Source organism: Lissotriton helveticus, chromosome 1_2 (assembly GCF_964261635.1).
Source record: "Lissotriton helveticus chromosome 1_2, aLisHel1.1, whole genome shotgun sequence".
In the NCBI taxonomy this organism is placed as follows: Eukaryota; Metazoa; Chordata; class Amphibia; order Caudata; family Salamandridae; genus Lissotriton; species Lissotriton helveticus.
In genome coordinates, this window is record NC_136058.1 from 363,622,427 (window position 1) to 363,643,593 (window position 21,167).

The 21,167-nt window shown below is 45.0% G+C and overlaps 1 protein-coding gene across 1 annotated transcript in view; it reads left to right on the forward strand.

The window, feature by feature from the left end:
• Positions 1-20,880, forward strand: part of LOC144805706 (cathepsin K-like) — a 57,215-nt gene extending 36,335 nt beyond the window's left edge. Inside the window, exons 6-8 of the mRNA XM_078672210.1 lie at positions 9,083-9,242; positions 12,549-12,648; positions 19,860-20,880. Of these exons, the coding sequence (XP_078528336.1) occupies positions 9,083-9,242; positions 12,549-12,648; positions 19,860-19,959 (360 nt within the window). The 3' untranslated portion in view covers positions 19,960-20,880. The remainder of the gene's footprint in view (positions 1-9,082; positions 9,243-12,548; positions 12,649-19,859) is intronic.
• The last annotated feature ends 287 nt before the right edge of the window (positions 20,881-21,167 follow it).

Genomic DNA, 21,167 nt, shown 5'->3' on the forward strand with positions numbered 1-21,167 from the left:
GGCGTCAGACTGGATCCGGAGAATTTTTTTGTAGCAGTACTCCTGCATGTCGGTAGGTGGCGTCAGTCAACTCTGCGTCCGTCATTGGGTCACCGGGATGGCATAGCAGTGTCTACTTAGATACCGCCCCTGCGCGCTGATGTCAGTTCTTTCTTTGCCACGCCAGCTAGCGCAGATCTGGAGAGAGCGTGCCCTCGTAGTCACTTTTTGACTTTTGTCGACATAATTTTTGAGAGTCTTCGACTCCTGGTTGCACAAAGGGTGTCACATCGTTGGAATGGCTTCAAGCCTTGTGACTCCTGTCCCAAATTGATGTCCATCAAGGATCCTCACCTCGTGTGCCTCTGGTGCATTGAGCGCGACCACAACCCAAAGTTGTGTTCTGACTGCCGGGCCATGAATCCAAAGTATTTGTGGGACCGAAAGCTCTTGGAGGCCGGGCAGTCTGCTCCATGCCGTTTGAGGTCCTGGTCGAGAGGAAGGTCGCAGGACAGTTCGCGGAGCCACCATCATTCATCATCGAACTCTTTTGTACTCATCGGGTAAGTTGAAGCACAAGAAGAAGGCAAAGAAGCATCGTCGCTCATCGCCTTCTCCCCGTACATCGGCTGACACGATGCAGGACCCGGTGCATCATCGCTCTCTAGCTCCGTCTTCAGAGCCTGCTTCTGGGACGGCTCCGCGCTTCCCTTGATTTCCTGGAGCTGCAGTGTCCCCTACCCAGCTTCGAGCCTTTTACGAGGCTCTATGTAGCATTTTTTGGGTATCCCGACTCTGCAGGTGTGCCTACGGGCCCCACAAAGTTTGCTAGGGGCCCGGGCCTTCGATGCCATTGGCTTTGGCTCCAGCATCAGAGGGTCCCCGGGGATCCAGGCCTGGATCCAGATCGGCACTGCTCGACCTCACAGTACCTTCCCTGGCGCCGATCCCAGTGATGACGCCCCCGATCCTGGTTGCGTCCCCAACCAGCGTCGAACCCGGCCTCATCCCCAACCTGGACATGGTACTGGAGGGTACTTTTGTACCGCTGTTCATCCCTGGCGTTCCCTCTTTAGCTGACCAGCTTGAGGAGTAGGACTGGCAAGAGGAACTGGGTGATGCCAGTGGTTTGGATACCTCCCCAGACCTTAGCACACTCTCCGCCCCCACCGTGGCTACCGAGGATGGAGCTTCTTACCCAGTGGTGTTGCAAGAGGCGGCTGAGTGCTTGGGCCTCGAGCTTCCTTTGGTGGCAGTCAGGAATAACCTCCTGACAGAGGTGCTTCAGCCGGAAGCGGCCTCTTCAGAACCCCTGTTGCCTTTTATTGAAGCCCTCAGAGACATCCGTATGGGCACTTGGTCCAAGCCCAGCACAGGGGCTCCTGTGGACAGGATGATTGCCCTATGCCACCAACCGGCCACGGGCGACCCAATTTTCCTCTACCAAATCCCAACCCCCAAGAGCTTGGTGGTCCAATCCTCGTCCTCTAAAGGTGCATTCCCTACTGCTCCCCAGATAGGGAATCTAAGCAGCTGGACCACTTTGGGAAGAAGTTGTCTTCTCCTGCCTGCTTAGGGTTATGGTCAGTGAACACAGCATGCCTCTTAGGCTGTTATACCTATACGGTGTGCAATGCTGTTGCACAAGTGCTGCCACAGTGCCCAGAGGAGGCCTGGGCTGTGCTCACCCGCACAGTTGCTGCGGGTCAAGACGCAGCAGATCACCAACAAGTGTGGGCAGAACAATTTCCACATGGGTAGCCCTGAGGCGCTACGCCTGGTTGAGGACGTCTGATTTTTCGGGGATGTCCAATCCACCCTTTTGAATACGCCCTTTGATGGCCTTCGCCTGTTTGGTGACAAGGCAGAATCAGTGCTCGAGCGCTTCAAGGATTCTAGAGCTACGGCCTCAGAGCAACCTCTCACCCCATGCAGTCTGCCTTTTGCCCCTTTCGTGGCTACAGAAGGGGTGCCCAACCACATTCCACCCAATCGAGCCACAGGGCCACACAAGCTACCCAGTCTATGCGTGGCCGAGGACATTGGACCCAGAGACGCGGGTCTGGGGGCTAGGAAGCGGGCCAGTCCACCCATACATCCCCCCTGCAGCAGCCTCCAAACCTTTCTAGTATGACATTTCAGGGCCACCAGAAGCCAATGGGGGGCAGGATTCAACATGGAAAAACATTATGTCGCACAGTTGGGATTCGCAGATAGTCCGAAGGCGCTGCTCCCTCCCTCCATGTCACCAGCACTCCATCGCATGTCAGAGGATCACTTGGCCCTTCTCCGCCTGGAAGTATTGGCTCTCTTGGACAAGGGAGCTAGCAAACAGGTTCACGTGCCAGAAGTAAGTTGTAGTTGCTATTCCCACTACTTTCTGGTACCCAAGAAGGACAAAAGGCTGCGTCCTATCTTAGACCTCAGGGCCCTCAAAAGCTTCCTCCAGAAGGAGAAGTTCAAAGTGCTCACGTTGGCTCAGTTCCTCTCTGCCCTCATCCTGGACACTGGATGGTAGCGCTGGGCTTGCAGGATGCGTATTTCCATATCCCCATCCTGCCAGCCCACAGGCGTTACCTACGTTTCACAGTGGGCTACAAGCATTTTCAATTTACCATGTTCCCCTTTGGCCTTACCAGCGCCCCTCAGGTGTTCAAAAAAGTGGTGGCTTTGGCCGCAGCTCTTCTGCACAGATCAGGGGTTCCAGTGTTCCCCTATCTCGATGACTGGCGGTTGTAGGCAGGCTCACCCCAGGCTGTAGTCTCTCAGCTCCAGACTACGGCTGACTTCCTGCATTCGCTGTGGTTTACTATCAATGTGCCAAAGTCACACCTGATTCCCTCTCAGAAGCCCCTTATCATCAGAGCAGTTCTGGATACAGCGCAGTTTCAGGCTTATCCTTCCAAGCAGCAAGCCCTGGATATTTGGGCTATGATACCGGTATTTCAGCCTCTATCCCGGATTTGGGTGAGAATTACCCTGTGGCTGCCAGGCCTCATGGCCTCCTGCATCCTGCTGGTGGATCATGCCAGTTGACACATGAAGGCTCTGCAGTGGGACCGGAAGTTCCAATGGGCGCAGCATCGGGGGAATCTTTCCGATGTCATCCAGATCTCAGAGAAAACTGCACGTCAGTTACAATGGCAGCTCACGAACCAGGATTCGGTCAACGGCAGATCCCTTCCTCGTCCCCAACCAGAGTTCACAGTGGTGACAGATGCGTCACTCCTGGGATGGGGCGGCCACATGGGAGAGGCAGAGATCAGGGGTCTCTGGCCTCTGCTCTCCGGCGTAGTCCAGGCTACACGTCAACCTACTGGAGCTTTGGGTGATCCGTCTTGCACTGAGGGCATTCCTTCCTTATGTCAAAGGAAGAGTAGTGCAGGTGTTCACGAACAACACCACCGCCATGTGGTACTGCAACAAACAGGACGGGGTGGGGTCATGGACCCTATGTCAAGGGGATCCTCGCCTTTGGACATGGCTAGATTATCAGGGCATATCCCTGGTAGTTCAACACCTGGCAGGGTCCCTGAACGCCAGGGCAGATGAACTGCATGACAGATCACAAATGGCATCTTCACTCTGAGGTGATGTAAGGTCTCTAGGGAGAGCCTTTGTTAGGTGTGTTTGCCACCGAAGGGAACACGCTATGTCAGCAGTTCTGTGCATTGGAGTTTCCAAGGCAGCACTCGCTCGGTGATGCTTTTCGTCATGAGTGGAGTTACGGCCTCCTGTACGCCTTTCCACTTGTATCACTTCTACCCAGACTGCTAAAGAAGATCAAGCATGACCGGGCCCAAGTCATTCTTGTGGCTCCGGACTGGGCACGAAGAGGTTGGTACCCCGAGCTCTTGAGCATGGCCATCGATCCTCCGATCAGACTGCCTCTTCAGGAGGATCTTCTGTCCCAGCAGCAAGGGACAGTCCTCTACCCGAATCTGCCCAGCCTCCACTTCCTTGCGTGGAGCTTGAGCAGTGACAGTTGACAGCTTTCGACCTTCCTCCCGAGGTCTGTAATGGTATCTTGGCAGCCAGGCGTCCCTTCCCTAAAATGGTATATGCCTGTTGATGGAACAAATTTGTGGCATGGTGCACAGCAAAGGCTGAGGATTCCCTTTCTGCCCCTCTTTCAGAGATTCTCCTCTTTATTCTATCTTTGGTCCAGCAGGGCTCTACTCTGGGCACCCTTAAAGGCTATCTTTCGGCCATTTTGGCCTTTCTTCGCCTTCCTGATCAGCCTTTTCTTTTCAAGTCCCATAGGGAAAATAGATTTCTTAAGGTCAATACTCATCTCTTTCCTCCTTCTCCCTTCGGAAATTCCCAATATCACTTGAATATTGTCCTTACTTATCTTATGTGTGCTCCCTTTGAGCCATTACATAATTGTCCTCTTTGTCTTCTTACTTTAAAGACTACTTTCCTGCTTGCCATCACCTCTTCCTGCAGAGTGAGTGAGCTTCAGGCTCTGTCCAACAAGCCTCCTTTTCTTGCTATTCTTCCTGACAAAGTGGTCTTTCGCACTAGGCCCGCTTTTCTGTCCAAAGTGGTTACCTCTTTCCACATAGGTCAGACCATCACATTGCCCACCTTCTTTGGGCCTCAACACCCTTCCAAAGAGGAGGAGAGACTCCACCGTCTGGACCCCAATATGCAGTGTCATTCTACCTTGACCACACTAAAGATTTCTGGATGGACAATCAACTCTTCGTGGGTTATGTGGGCACCAAGAAAAGTCTGGCTGTGCACAAACGTACCATCTCGCGATGGATTGTCCAATGCATCAAAATATGCTATTCTTTGGCAAAAAAGGAACCTCCAGTAGGACTACGTGCTCACTCTACCAGGGCAACAGGCGCCACTACTGCTTTGGGACGTGGAGTTCCCTGATTGACACCTGCCAAGCAGCCACGTGGGCATCTCTGCACACGTTTACAAAACATTGCTGCCTGGACAGCCAAGTCCAGAGAGAGAGAGAGGAAAAAAAAAAAAAGGCTTTTAGTCCGTTCTGTTTTCTAGGACTACCTGGTGGCAGACCTACCTCCGGGGTTGGCATTGCTAGCGTATTCTAATTGTGAGGAATCTATAACTACCGTCTCTTTTAGATGAAAAAGTTACTTACCTGTGGTAATGATGTATCTGTAAGAGACAAATGTAGGTATAGATTCTTTTCCGCCCCACCCATTCTCCCGCTCTGCAACTTACTTCTAGGGATAGCGACTCCCTTCTAGGGCCCTAGTTATGTGCACCCGTTGTCAGTGTCTTGCATGGCTCTGAGCTTCTGGCTTAGAAAGTCAGGGCAGAACTCACATCAGCATGCAGGGGGGGTGTCTAAGTAGTCACTGCGACATCATCCGGGCGACCACGACGCCAGCGATGGACATGGAGTCGACCAACCCCACCTACCGACACACAGGGGTACTGCTACGAAAAACTTCCATGGATCCAGTCTGATGCATGGGGTACTTCTAAAGGTAAAGATGGAAAGGTAAAGGTAAGGAATCTATAACTATATATGTCTCTTACCGATACATCGTCACCCAAGGTAAGTAACTTGTTCTTTGTAGGGTGTCCAGCTGATAACAAACTTGCTTAATTTGTAAACAATTAGGTAATTTCCAAAATGCTTGCAGGAATGATAGGAAACCAGTAAGGGTTGGCAGTGTTGATGTGGAGGCTGATACAGGTTCAGGTTCTCTTTATATTGTGGTTCTATTACTGGATTGTGATGATGGATCCAAGGTGGTCAAAGACTTATTATGTACGGCCATCATTGATAACATTTCCTTGCAAGTCATAGCTGATTTGGAATTGCCTATAACCATCCTAAGAGACACTACCTTTTATGAAAAATGGGGGAAGGATTTTCCTTTGTCTTAGTCGGATGTAAACCCCAAGGCATTTGCAGAAAAAGACATTGAGATGATTGGGTATTTTTTAACCAATGTATAATGTTTAGGATGAAAAACAAATGCAATGCTATTTGTAGCTGTGAAGGGAAAGAATCTGTATCTGGTTCCCGGGCACAAGAGCCAGTTAAGGGTGCAAGATTTGTCAGCTTGCCAGGTGGATTGTGTGGATGGTTCCATTAAGGAAATTTTAGCTAAATGTTTAATGACCAGGTCGGACTTCTAAGGGTGTGGGACACCATGTTATGTTGATGCCACATGCATAGCCAGTAGCACACAAGGTACAACCCATGCCTATGAGTGTCAGGAAAGAATTGAAGGTCAGTTTACAAAATTCAGGCTCTCAAGTGATCATTCAACCTAATGATTTGTCGCAGTGGGTGGAACCCATAGCCGTTGCATGGAAAAAGTCAGAAGATATCAGACTTTGTGCTGATTTACGCGTTCTGAACAAAAATATTATCATAGACTGCCACCCACTGCCCAGAATTCATGAGTTGTTGGCAAACCTCGGGGAAGGGGGAAGCAAGTGGTTTTTCCTAATCGATTTGAAGTCAGCATATCACGAAGTGTCATTGACGGTTGAATCTAAGAGTTTGACTACGTTTGCGACCCCCTTTGGTGCCTATAAGTTTCTGAGGCTCCCATGTGGTTTGGCCTCAACAGCCAGTGTGTTTCCTAAACTTATGGACACATTGTTTCAGGGCACCATGGGGTACAAGCATATTTGGATAACATCCAGATATATGCAGAGACCTTGAAGGAGCATAATGTAATATTGAGAGAAGTACTGCCTACATTAAAGGCACAGGATATAACCGTCAGGGCAGACAAATGCAAGTTTGCAGTGAAAGAGTTGGAATACTTAGGACACACAGTGTTGGATGCTGGCATAATACCCAAGTTTTCTGTTAAAGCAATTAGCAATGCTAAGGCCCCCATGGATAAGGATACCTTCATTCTTTTCATGGGTTGGAAGGCTACTATGCCAGGTTTGTGCCTAATTATGCTCAAATGGTGGAACCATTACGTACCTTACTCAGGAAGAGTCAGGTAAGAATGCTGTTCGATAAATGTTCTGAATGTTTACTATCAGATAAACATTGGAGAACATTACAGACTCCATTGAACCCAACCCAGTTTCCAAACACAGAATGGGAAAAGGTTGATTTGGACTTGTTCAGTATTGCTGTCAGATATGATGTATTTAACTCTGGATGTTGGTTATTTCTCGAAGTGGATGTATTATAAGTTTGTGGAAACACCACATACAGATGCAAACATTGAATTCCTGAGTAAGATATTTTTAACTGAAGATGCGCCCAAACTCATAGTCACGGACAATGGCACACATTTCGTGTTAGAAAAGATGTATAAATTCATGAGCTCACAGGACATAAAACTCCTTAAAGTTGCATTATACTCACCCACTTTGAATGGTCTAGTGATGCGTGGTAATGAAGTAATGAAAGAGGGAGTACAGACTGCCATTGCTTCAGGATTGGATGTAAAGGAGTTCATTGAACAGAAGATGTGGAATTATAATACATCACCACACTGCACCACAGGGGTTAATCCATTTGAGCTATTAAGGGAAGGGGATGTGCACACGTGTTTATTTCCATATTTGGTGAGTGAGATGAAAACTGTGCGGTAAGTCTAGTCTAGTACTGAAAAGATATCTTCTAAGTTTGCCCTGAAGCAAATTGCTATGAACGATAATTTCGACAAGCAGTGTTGCCTTGGCGGCAGGGACGTGTCAGTCGGTGAGTGGGTTTTAATTAAGAAACCCCTCAAGGTTCGGAAAGTGGAATCAACAATTTCCATGCCAGTGAGAGTCAGGAAAGTCAGCACAGGGGCAGCGTTTGTGGTGGATAAAGATTGGTGAAACAAAAGACAACTTGTGAAGGTTAGTACATAGCAGGCTAACATCATGCAACGGAAGAAGTGTTGTTTGCATGTACAAGATTGGGCGCACTGATTGCAGTTTGATGTGGAGGGTTAGATGTTGTCAGGTGGTGTGGATGAGCATATCAGGTAGGTGGTTACTTCATGTTCAGGTGCTAAAGGGGTTGACCCCAGTCTTGATAATATTGCAAGTGCAAATGGTTCCTAGAAAAATAGATAAAAATAGATAATTTCATTAGATATTAAATATTACTCCTGTATGGTTTATGCGGTTTGATTTAAGTTTAGTACTTTTAATATTCCTGTCTTATTTCCAAGGGGGAAGGTGATGTAATGTGATGTTGTATTGAACATGCTTCTCGCGCACATCTTGTGTGCTGTTCTGTGTAATTGTTATGCTTCAACTTAGGCTTAGGGGTTCGAATAGCAAGTGTCAGCGGGACGCTTCATGTCATGGGTGATGGAGATCAATAAATAAACTTATCAAGAAAAGCGACATTCTTTGTATGTTCCTTACCTCACTCACTGCCTCGCTCCCTGTAAACTTTGCCCTTTGGAATTTTGCATTAAAATCTCTTCATTCAGTGAATATTTGTTTAGCAGTGTTTTTTAGAATAATTTTAAGCACAACGCAAAAGTTGCCTGAAAGTAGCAGTCTAGTATTAAATGTAAGTTCTACATGTAATGTCATCGAGATCATGGTGTCAGAGGGGAAACAACCTTCACAACGCAACTTTTACAACACAAGATCCATTACAACGCATGTCATTACAACGCAGTCATTACTACGCATACCAAATATAACGCATAACATCACAACGCATGTTATTACAACGCAGTCATTACAACCCATACCATTACAACGCATACCATCACAACGCATAGTACCCTTACACTATCCAATACTTACCCTACTGTTGCACCCTCTGGAGTTAGAATAGTAATTTTTACACCTACACTATCCAACACTTACCCTACTGTTGCTCCCCCTGGAGTTAGAATAGTAATTTGTACCCCTATACTATCCAATACTTACCAAAGATGCGTTGTAATGGTATGCGTTGTAATGGTATACGTTGTAAAGGTAGTATGCGTTGTAATGAAATGCGTTTTAATTGTAGTTTTAGGAAATTCGTTGTAATGGCATTCGTTGTAATGGAATGCGTTGTAAAGGATGTTGTGTTGTAAAAAATGCGTTGTAAAGGCATGCATTGTAAAAGTATGCGTTGTAACGTCATACATCCTTGTCAGAGTCACTCTGTGTGATCCTCTACATCTCCTTTCAGGGTGGAGACTGTCGCTTGAAACCCTCGAAGATTGTCCCAATGAACATGTCCAAGTTCTATATGCTGACCGGTGAAGACAACATGGCCGCCGCTGTGGGTTATGATGGACCTATCACCGTGGGCTTCGGTGTGACGGACACCTTCTTCTTCTACAGTGAAGGTAATGGCAAGTTTGTTCCACACCGCAGCCATCTTTGACTGTCCCCTTCCCTCACAAAGGAGACCTGCCAACAGAAAGGTACCACCAAGAGTTAAAAAACACCCTACCCATCATCGCCAAAAAGGTACAGTGCGAGCTATTATGCTAAGGGTGCTTAAAGTAAATTTGCACTTATAAATCCTTTTATTCTAGTTGAATATTAATGACCCCATGCTTGTATATTATTGGTAAGCCGTAAAGGTTTGTGAATACCCACAATCATGTAATTTGGTGGTCATGCACAAACGTCCCTTTCACAGTACGTAGGAGTGCCACACAAGGCTGGTTTCACCCTGATTAGTCGTGTGTAGTTTGGACCCAGTGGCACACCCTTGCCACTTAGCACTTGCCGGTGGTTAGACAAATGTCAAGCATTCCACCCATCACCTTTTTATGTGTTTGCTGCACAATATTACTGATCACTGTAAGTGGCACGGGCATGCCCAGACTTGCAACACAATGAGCATGGTGCTCTCCTTTTTTGTAGATTCATATTTAACGCTGATGTCAAGCCACGTTCCCATTGCATTCACTTAATGTAAAGCAACCTCAACATCTATGTGGACCAAGATGCGTCAGACTTAAATGTTTGATCTCAATCTTGCATTTCTTGCTTCTTGGAAAGTTAGGACTGAAGGAAGAACATTTGGTTACTGTTTAAATCCGAGAGGATGGATGTTAATAGTAGTGGTGGGTAGCTTTGAGCACCAAAGCCCTAATGCCTTTGTTTGATGTGCATTTCTTCTCTTCCAGTATCATATACTTGCAATCTTGAGTTGTTTATTGATGAAAAACTCTCATTGGATGCCCACATCTTGGAAATGTCTCCATCTTATTGGATTTTTCTGGTAGAACTTTGCTCATTGCAGCCCTGATTCGCTCACAAATGAATTATGAAAATGTTCTTTTAGTTGGCTTTTCAAACACTTGGTGTCTTTCGTGGAGCTCACACATTTGATCCCATTAGTCCTTCCCTGGTCCTTGCATTAGCTCCCTGCGAATGCGTGCATTGTTTTGAATGACATGCGCATTTAGCACCACTCTTTCTGTGGTAAGGGCCCCTCGTCCTCAGCCAAGTGACTTCCTCACAGCACTCAGAACTTGAAAATAGCCACTCAGATTTGATTTGAATTGATTTGATTTCCACATTTATAAAGTGCACTGTGACCCTACGGGTATCCTGGCGCTTGCACACGTGAACTAGATTCTGAGAGTAAGGAGGGTGTATATTCAGAGGTTAAAAATATCACAGCTATACCTTAGGAAACAGCCAGGTCATTACTCTTTTTCTAAACTGTAACAGGTTATCCACCTGCCTAAGTTCGGCTGGAAGTTTATTCCAAGCTGATGCGGCTGCAGTACTGAAAGCCCTCCTGTATTGGCTTTCCTAACCCATGGCACTCTTACCAATTAAGCAGAAGAGGAGCGGAGATTGCGCACTTGAATGTACCACTCAAATCTCTTTCATAATGGCTTGGGCCAAAGACCATGAAGAGCCTTAAAAACTATGCAGAGGGACTTAAACTGAATTCTCTGCTTGACTGGAAGCCAGTGAAGCTCAGAGAGAGCCTGGGATGCCGATTATCGTCGTGGTTTCCCTAGAGCTAGTTTGGCCGCCAACAACTGGGTTCTCTGGCGTCTTCCAATCAAATATCTGGGAGACTCCAGCAGTAATGTGTTACAATAATCTAGTCGACTTAAAATAATGCTCCATACCACCAATGGTCTTGCTTGTGTAGGGAGCAACGGAAGGATCCCTCTCAACACTCGAATCAGAGCAAAACAGCTAGCAACTGTCTTAGTCACTTGGGGTTCTAAACTTAGATTACAATCGAAACTGGCACCTAAATTACGTACTAGTTTAACATGGGCCATTGGTGCTGTCACCGGGAATGGCCAGAAGTCCGTTGGCAATGGGCGGGAAACCTTCCCGACTGGACAACACAAAATCTCAGTTTTGTTCCCATTGAATTGCAAATAGTTATTATGTAGCCATGCAGCAGTGTCTTGCAGACATTCTTGAAATGTTTCCAATGAAAGTGAATGATGGCTTTCTAACGAGAGAATCAGTTGGGTGTCATCAGCGTAATTCACAAGACTGATATTATGTGATTTCATGATGGCAACCAGAGGTCTCAGATAGATATTAAGTAAAATGGGACTAATAGCAGACCCCTGCGGCACACCATACTGGACACCCATGAATTGAGATTGATAGGGATCAGCGGACCAGCAGATACCGTTGACCCCTCCCCCATCCTCCTCCCATTGTGTAGTGGAGTTGTGCTAAGAGACCCCCTGGGATGGTACTGCGCTCTGTAAGAATTTCTGTAACATGAACGCAGTGTTTCCCTTGTTTTTCTCAAATGCGAAATTCACCACTGCGAATCCAAGTGTGGCATGATCAATATCTAAATGTTTTAGACATACGTCTCGTTGCACACATGATGGTTTAATATTCTGAATGCGGAATCCCATGCCTGGGGTTGGAAGTAGGCGTCCTAGGAAAAGGATGTTTTTAAATATCAGAAACACTCCTAAAGTTTCCAGTTTTTGAGTTTTCACAAATGTATTTCTAACCCATTACCTCTCTGGAAAAGGTTGAGAACTTACTTCTGTCAGGGGCAGGTGTAAACGCATTTCAAGGAATGTAATGGAATGAGTTTAATAGGCTCAACGTTCCACAACTTTAGATTTAAGAAGAATCAACGAGTCAATTAACAACCCAGAATATTTCCAGAACTATTCCGAGGCACAGATGAGATGGAATGGAGACCCAGAAGGAGTCCGTTCCAAAGTTGAGGACCAAGTAGGAAAATATCCTGCCCAACAGACCTTGAGATTCGAACATATGGAACAGACATCATTACCTGAGAGTTAGGACACAGCATCACACTGAAGTGAGTGTCAGTTTTTCAGTGCAATTGACGACAATGCAGCAGACACACAGGAACTTGAAGACAGTTCTCTGCTTTGCCAGAAGCCAGTGCAGACAGATCCATGCCTGTGCGTCATGGTCCAATTTCCTTTCCTTACACACTGTCTGAACAGAAAAGTTGTACATTCTTAGCTACTGATTCAAGAATGATCCCATCAGATTTGTGACTTTATTTGTTCACCCTGTGAGTTTATGGATCTATATAATGCTATTTTAAAGGAAGGTGTGCCTTTAGCTCTTGCTAGTTCTGCTTGTTCACCTCGGGTGGTGCCTAGCTGACATGGATGCTCATGTAAAAGCTCACTTTTCTGCCTTATATCACCATACAGGAATTTATGACGAAGAAGATTGTCCACATGCCAATCACGCCATCATAATTGTGGGATACGGAGAGGAAGATCATGAAGGATACTGGATTATTAAGAACAGGTGGGGTGTTTTTTTCCAATTTTTCTCCACTCTTTGTGTGGCATGCTGGTGATTGATGTGTGTATGTTGTGTTGGTGGTGTCTTGGCCAACCTCCTGGCTGCATCCGTGAGATCATAGTATGTACCCGCTCTCGGTTCTCATAGGTTGATGTTGGCAGAAGGACGTGGGCTGAGCATCAAAAATCATCTAGCTCCTGTTTGTGCCCTTTATCATCCAATATCAAGACTTAATATTACTTATACCTGTAATAATGGATATATGCTGAGGGTACTTGCAGCTGTACGGGGATATGCAAGTCAGCTCGCTACACTTTCTTTATGTAGTGTTTAGTTCTAAACAAGAAGTTTTATTTCCCATTTTTAACCTAAAGCCAACTTGTTTCACATTAAAACTATTCTATTTCATGTTTCTGTGGCCAATTCTCCATTCAGCCCCTACTACTCTAACCGGTTATTTCCTTTACACCCTTGAAATCAATATTTTTTCTAATTCTATATTTTGCTTTGTGTTTAGTGTCTCTTTCTTCTTATGGATTCTTTTCATTCACCACTTTTTCCTTCACTCCTTAACTATGAATTTTTCATGTACATTTTTTTATTGGCTTTTCCACTTGCATCCAATTCATTTCAAATTTAGAATACTCTTGGACTGAGTTTTGCCCATGTTTTCTCCCAGCACAGTGTCTTGTTGTTTTGTTTTGTTGTGGGGCCAGTACATGTTCCCTTTCTCTCTTTGTTGATAACAGTGCTAAGATGTTCAGCCAAATTCTGGGGTTCCTTCTAGTTTCTATACAGTCGCTCCTCATATAGTCTATGAGAACCATGTTAAAGAGCCATTTAAATAATTTTCTATTTTATTTAGCATGCAATGAATCTGAATTTTTTAGTTCACGCCATGTTGCACAGCAGTTCGTGCTGCTGTGCAGCATGTAAACAAAATATTAACAAACCAATCAATTTTGCCAATGCTTGTTTTTATAATACATTTCCCTATTGCTTGAGCAGGGTGCTGAGTAAAGTAAAGGAGGCAGCTAAGTGAAAGGAAATGGCCTTGATTTCTGCAGGAGATGGTTTTAGGGTTGTCCACGCATGATTGGTTGAGGGCGCTCATGGGTGGGGCTATATGCATGTGTCCCTGTGTGTTTGTCAGTGACTGTGTGCATGTGTATGTGTTTCAGTGTCTGTTTGCAGTTACAAGACTTGTGTGTGTATTGGCAGTATGTTGTGTGTGTGTGTTCATGAGAAAGAGTCAGAGTGAGAGAGTGAGAGAGAGAGAGAGAGAGACAGAGAGACAGACAGAGACAAACAGTGTAGGGATGATGATTTGTGTGATCCTCTAGAGGTCATCTGATCTCTGATGGCCAATGGCATCTGAACAATCCATTGTGGAAACCACCTATTACATGAAGGTGCCAATCACCTAAGAAGTGCTTGGCATTCTTGGCCTATTGGGGCATTCTTAGAATGATGATACCCATGCCGGCATAGTGCTGGCTGTTCATGGCATTCTCTGGACATTATTGAAATTCTGGAGCCAATGTCTCACAATATTACTGACCCTGGCATGTTGTTGGCCAGTATTAGACTATGGATTGTAAAATGACACATTGATTGCATTTGTCCATTCCCTTAGTGTTGCTACTTTTGAATTGTTATGCTCTCATTTTTTTCTACTTAATTTATGGTTAATGCTTTGGTCTTTCTCTTTTCAGACATTAGATAAGTAAATATGGCCTTGCTTCACACCCTTTCTCTCCCATGCTTGTCCTTTGTTTCTACTTTCAATGTTGTATTTCTCTATTGCTTGTATGTTTTCACCCTCAGTTCCACCTAGTTTGGCGTACACTCAATTAATCAATAAATCAGGGTTTGCAAAGCGCGGCTAGTCACCAGCAGGCCTAAAAAAATCATAACATTGTTACTAGACCTGCAGGTCTAGTGACTTAAATAATCTACTTGTCCTATTTGGAATGCTCCTGACACATAAACCGGTTTCAATGATTTGATCCAGGGAAAATATTTAAATTCACTGAGCTGCCATTTTCGTCATTATCACCTATGAGAGCACCTTTAAATATGGGAGTTCAGCATTTCTGCTGTACAAAAACTAGACTAAACGTTTGTTCCATATTTAATACAAATCTAGCCTCTTATAGGATACACACGACCCCTGACCTGCCTTTTAGCTCTTTAACAGCATTGTCATAAGTGCAGTAGCAGGAATGTTCCTCAAATCATGTTTAAAAGTATCACTTTCAATAAATGCATTACTAAAGCATGAAGTGGTAGCATATTTTCATTTGCAATTAGTGGATTTTATTTTGAAGTGGCCAAACATTTTTCCTACTGATGCGCTATTACTAATAAAATCATATAGTGTTCAAACAATAATGTTTGGAAATCAAATTGCTGCAAATATGTGTCATTTTCACATCACCAAGTAAAGTGTTCTGAATTGTTCACTCCTATTTAAATCTTTGTTTGCATCACACTTCTTATTTACCCAAAAAAAATGTGCGTTCATAATTCCAGATTTATTTTTAAATGTGTGTACTATCCACTTACAGGTTTACTTTAAATGTTATGTGTTAGATAAAAAACTGACATCTTCAGACAGCTCACTTGACAAACACCCCTTACAGAAGTAAGAGAAAAATAAACTCCATTTTCCAAGCAACAATGAGTAAAAAGACAAACTGACATCTGACCTCTTTCCTTGAACAGACTGCAAAAATGTCAAGATAAAAACAAGATTTTATGGCAACTTTATTGCTTTTTTCACTTTCTGAATGAACAGAACACCTGCTCCTTTCCAGTTTAAGTTCACTTGCCAGAACAGACTAGTAGGTTCTAAAAATAGCTGGACCTAATAAGATCTGACTCGACATTGCGAATGGGGGAATAGATTTTTTTAGGCCTGCTAAGTGAGGTTTTTAAGGCGCTTAGGGCAGAGGAAAGGGGGCTGCTGATCCATCTGGGTGCTGGGGTTCACACGCACTCGAGTCCTTGCTGAATTTGGTTAGCAACTGGGATTGCCTGGAGTAGAAAGGCAGGGTGTTCCAGGTCTTGGCAGCGATGTAGAACGATCTTCCTCCAAATCTGGTCTTGCGGCTGCATGGGGCAGTGGCCAGGGCAAGTCAATCGGAGCGGTGGTGTCTGGTGGGTATGTTGAATGAGAGACTGTGGTTCAGATATGCTGATCCTGCGTCATGGAGGGCCTTGTAATCGTGTGTGAGGAGATTCAAAATGATTCTTTTGTTAAATGGAAGCCAGTGAAGATCTCAAATGTGTTGAGTGATGTGGCTGCAGCGGGGAAAGTTGAAGACCAGTCTGGCTGCAGCGTTTTAAATATTCTGTAGTTTCCTGAGGAGTTTCTGGGTGACACCAGCATAGAGTGCGTTGCTGTAGTTGAGTCTGCTGCTGATGAATGTGTGGGTGACGGTCTTTCTGGATTCTCTGTGGAAGCATGAGGAGGAGACGGCGTTGATCTGGCTGTTCTTTGTAAGCAAGGAGTCTAGTATGATGCCAAGGTTTTGTGTTTGATCCATGGGTGTGGTGGGAGTTTCAATTGCAGCAGGCCACCGAGAGCTATCCCACACTGAGGGGGTGGGTCCCAGGATGAAGACTGGTCTTTTCCAAGTTGAGTTTGACTCAACTGTCTTTTATCCAGGTGGCAGCGGCCTTCATCCCACTGTGGAAGTTGATTCTGGTGGCTATGAGTTTGTTGGTGAGGGAGAATAGCCACTGTGTGTCGTTGGCATATGAGAGGATGTTGAGTCCATGGTTCCTGACGATGCATGCAAGTGCGGCCATGTAGACATTAAAGAGGGTAGGACTTACGGCGGAGCCATGGGGCACTCTGCAGCTGATCTCTGTTGGTTCGGTGAGGAACAGGGGTAGTCGGACTCTGTGTTCGACCGATGAGGAAGGAGTGCATCCAGTCCAGGGCCTTGTTGCGGATGTCGGCGTCATGGAGACTCTTAATTAGGGTGAAGTGGAAGACAGTGTCAGAGGAGAATGAGAGGTCCAGAAGGATAAGGGCTGCTGTTTCGCCCAGTTGAAGTATGAGAGTATGAAGCGATGTTGTCGATGGTGGCGAAGAAGGCCATCTCTGTGCTGTGGTTGCTACAGAAGCTGGATTGGGAGATGTCCAGGACGTGGTTGGCTTCAATGAACTTGGAGAGTTGAGCATTGAAGACCTTCTTGATGACCTTGGCTGGGAAGGAGAGCAGGAAGATGGGTCAGAAGTTCTTGAGGTCTGTTGGGTCGGTAAAAGGCTTCTTCAGCAGGGGGTTGACCTTGACATGTTTCCAGTCATCGGGGAAGGGGGCTGTCTTGATGAAGCAGTTGATGGTGCAGCGTAGCTCAGAGGCAATGAAGGTGGCAGCTCTATGGAAGATGTAGGGCGGGTATGGTTCCAAGGGGCCTCCGGAGTGGATGCTATTCATGGTCTTGAGTGTGCCCTCTGTGGTGAGCAGGGTCCAGTTGAGTAGGATCTGTTGGGGTGCGGCGTCATTTGGTGGTGGTGGTCATGGTGGGAGGGTCTTGGGTGTCAAAGCTGTTGTAGATCTGTATGAGCTTGTGGTGGAAGAAGGTGCTGACGTTGTTGCAGAGGTCTTGGGAGGGTAGGACATTTGTGGTCTAAATTTTGGGCATGGCAAACTCCTTGACAATGGCAAAGAATTCTTTGCTGTTGTGTGCGCTGGCGGTAATTCTGTCTTGGAGGGACGTTTTCTTTGTGGTTGTGAGGAGGAGGGGGTGTGCAGCGACTGCAACTTTGAAGGTTGCGTGAGCTTCCGGAGTTTTGTTGTTCCTCCATCACTTCTCGAGTCGTCTAAACCTGTGTCTGGACTTGTGGAAGGCGGGAGTGAACCAACTGGCTTTCTTGGAGTGTTACTTGCCAGGTGCCTTCTTGATGGGCGTCAGAGTGTCGGAACAGTTGGAGATCCATTGATGCAGATTGCATGCTGAGATATTAGCATCCATGGATGTTGGCGGTTTGGTTCTACTGAGAGAGGCGGTGAGGTGTTCTTCAGTGACTCCATTCCAGCTGCGGCTGGGGGGACGTTGAATGCGATGGTGTATGGTGAGTTTGCTGAAGGCGATGTGAACGCAATGGTGGTCGGTCCAGAGGAGTGCAGAGGTATGGCTGCAGGTGATGTTTTCACTGGCTGCGAGGATGGGGTGGAGTATGTGTCCTGTTGCATGGGTTTGAGAGGGTAATAGCTGCTTGAGTCCTGTATTAGCAAGGTTCTCCAGCAAGGATGCAATGTTCTGGTCATTGGCGTTCTCCGGGTGAAGTTGAGGTCGCCAAGTAGGATGTCATCTGTGGATGCTAGAGCCTGGGGTGCGATCAAGTGGATGATGTCATCAGTGAAGGGTGGGCAGGAGCCAGGAGGTCTGTAGATGAGGGTGCAGCGTAGGGTGGTTTTGGGGTTGGTCTGTATCTGGAAATGGAGGTGTTCCATGGCAGTCATTGGGTTGTCTGTGTGGGTGGTCAGGAGGAGTTAGTTTTTGTGGACAATGGCAATGCCTCCTCCTGGTCGGTTGGTGTTGTCCTTACTGGTGATTTTGTAACCGTTGGGGTTGGCGATGGCGATGTCTGGGCCAGAGCTGGTAATGTCCAGATTTCCATGAGGAAGGTGATGTCTTGAGAGATGGAGTTGTGGAGGTCCCAGATTTCTGTGGTGTGTTTGTGGAGAGATCGCATGTTGAGGAAGATGCAGCTGAGCCAGTCGGATGCGCTGTGGGTTGACTGGGCTGTGGGAGGAGCTGGAGTGTGGAGGTGAGCGAGGGTGCAGCTTCAGTTTTGGCAGGAGAAATGTCCTTGGATGTCTTTGGATGACTGCCATGAACCATAGCAATGTGAATGCCGTGACACCTGGGTGCATTCATCACAACATATGTGTGCGCATGCATGCATACGCATTAGTGACCATTATAGAATGGATTTCCGTAATAGAAAGTACATTGCAAAATTCCCTCCTGTGTGTGCACAAGACTCATGGGGGCAGATTTACAAGCCCCTTGCGCCACTTTTGTGTCATTTTTAACATGGGAAAAATGACGCAAAAGTAGCACGCATACAACTGGCAAATAACATTAGTTTGGTCAAAAGCACAGACTTTTAGAGGTGAGACCTACTAGCTTTGCCAATGCTCTCTTATAATTGTTTCTTTTTATCCACATGCATATGCATTCTTTCTCCCTCGTGCACTCATTCCTACTGTCTCCCAACGTCATTGTCATATGTAGTGCCCCATTCTGCTCTCTTTTGTACCCTTTTTATTTATTTCCTTAGCAGTTATTGCACACCATCTTGCTTTATCTCTGTTGCTTCTTTTCTGAGTATGCATTCATCCTGTGATACAGTTAGTTGTTCTCCCTATTTCTTTGGTTAGTTTTTATCTTGAATATTCTCAATCTTTTCTTTATCCTCACATAACAACTTTCCAACTATTGTTTTTTAAATTGATTATTCCTTCCAATTAGTTTCTTCATTATTTCACCCTATTGCTCCCACTGAAGCTCACACACATTTACTCAAATTACATAGGACCTCAATATGCATCCCAGTGAATTACTACCACAAACGTATGACAATTATGAGTTTTTGTGATAAACATCGGTAGGTCAAACCTGCTGATATTTATCAGAGTTAAAGTCCATGATATATTTACCGGAACATACAGATTTTGATGCAGTGAGCACCAAAATCCCCATGTTATTCCCCTATAAATCGTAACTGGGTGCAATTAATTGCACCCAATAAATTAAGACGCTATAGAAATCACACCAATTACCCAGGCAGCTTGCAATCAAGCCATAGTGCACAATTTCAAAACAAATGTCCATTTTCTCTTTTCCTCTGTTACATCTTCTTTTTTCTCTTTGGTATTTTCTCAAATTTGAGGCTTCCTCCTTTGTACACCATTAATATTTGTTCATTCCTTCTTTCTTGCATCTCTCACTTGTTGTTTAACTCTCAAACATTTATTTAGGCAAAAAAGATACTTTGTGAAGCACAGAATTTTATCGATAATCTGCTACACATTAATGTCAAATCCTTTGCTTCTCTTTGTCCCTGAAATTTGCTTTTCTCTTTTCTCTTGTTCTGTTGATGTGGTATCATGTTCTTGCTGTTGTGTATGTTTAGTTTGTCTTGCAACTTCACTCCTTATTTAATGTTTTTCTTATTTTCTTATTTTCAGCTGGGGACATTACTGGGGCGACCAGGGATATGCAAAGATCAGACGCAACTCAAACGTTTGCACCATTGGTGAAATGGGATCTGTCATGGATCTTCTGTGAGGCTTGCAGTCCTACCTGGATGATCACATAGTTTTTAAGTTGATGCATCTCAATAAGTCTTGCACGCTGTTAATGTTCACAAATATATTAAAATACCTATGATTGAACACAGTATATACTTTACATTGGCAGGTTAACTCTTAATGCTAAGACCTTACAAGGAGTTTCAGATTTTAAACTGCTCATAAAAATTGGACCCATGTTCTCATAAAATTAAGATGATGTCTTGTTGCAATTTTATCATATATCATATTACTAAAAAATCTAAATATTGTTTGATTTAAATCCTCTAAGACAGGAATACTTGTAGCCAAAGTGCAGATTCACTATTCACTTGACCACCCATGTTTCAGAGAAAGTCTATATTGGAGCTTTTGACTTGACTAAATTCCTTCCCATTATCCACCCAATGCCTATCTGGCTGTTCTCTTTGCTCTGACACACTCTGTTGTCCATGAACACTAGTGCATGTGCTAAGGCCAAGAAATTGACAATAAAAGGCTGCGCTCACACCTGTTAGAATTACTTAACTGACACTCTCCTCCCCTTTGAACCTTGCTGTTGGTTGGTTTGTTTCATCATACAATCCATACTCAAGGTCATTATGGACACAGTCACCAATTATTAACTTATCATCTACAAGTCATTCATTCCAGATGTGTTAGCCTAACTAGTTCATCCGAAGCAAAACAAAGACTACAACTCCCAGAATACACCAGCATATCACAGAAAGTCTAGGACTGGAAACAGTGTCTGTAATTATCTTGTTGGAGGTGATCAACCTAGTTTTTAATTCCAAACAGTGTGTTCACTTTTGTTTTTTTTTTACAACTTGTCCCAGCATTTGAATTGTTAAATTGCGTTGCAGCAGTTAATCATTATTAAAAATATACAATAAAAGCAAAAGCATATTTCAAGCTACTTCTTCTGTATTGTCTTGGCTCACTACCATACCCAGGAAGTGTAATCCTGGAGTAAAACATCCTTTATTTGATTCCAATGCAGGTGAGAGAAAAGAGCTCCGTGAAGTTAGAACTTCAGCTTTGTGTCGTAACCAAGCCCGTCCTCACTGCAGGCCACTGTCATCCAGTCCTGATATGTCTGCTTCCCCATTTTAGTATTTCCAGCCCCCTTTCACAAACCACCATAGACCAAGCCATCTCATATTTCCAACAATGGCTTTTACCACAATTCAAGGTTTAGCAAAT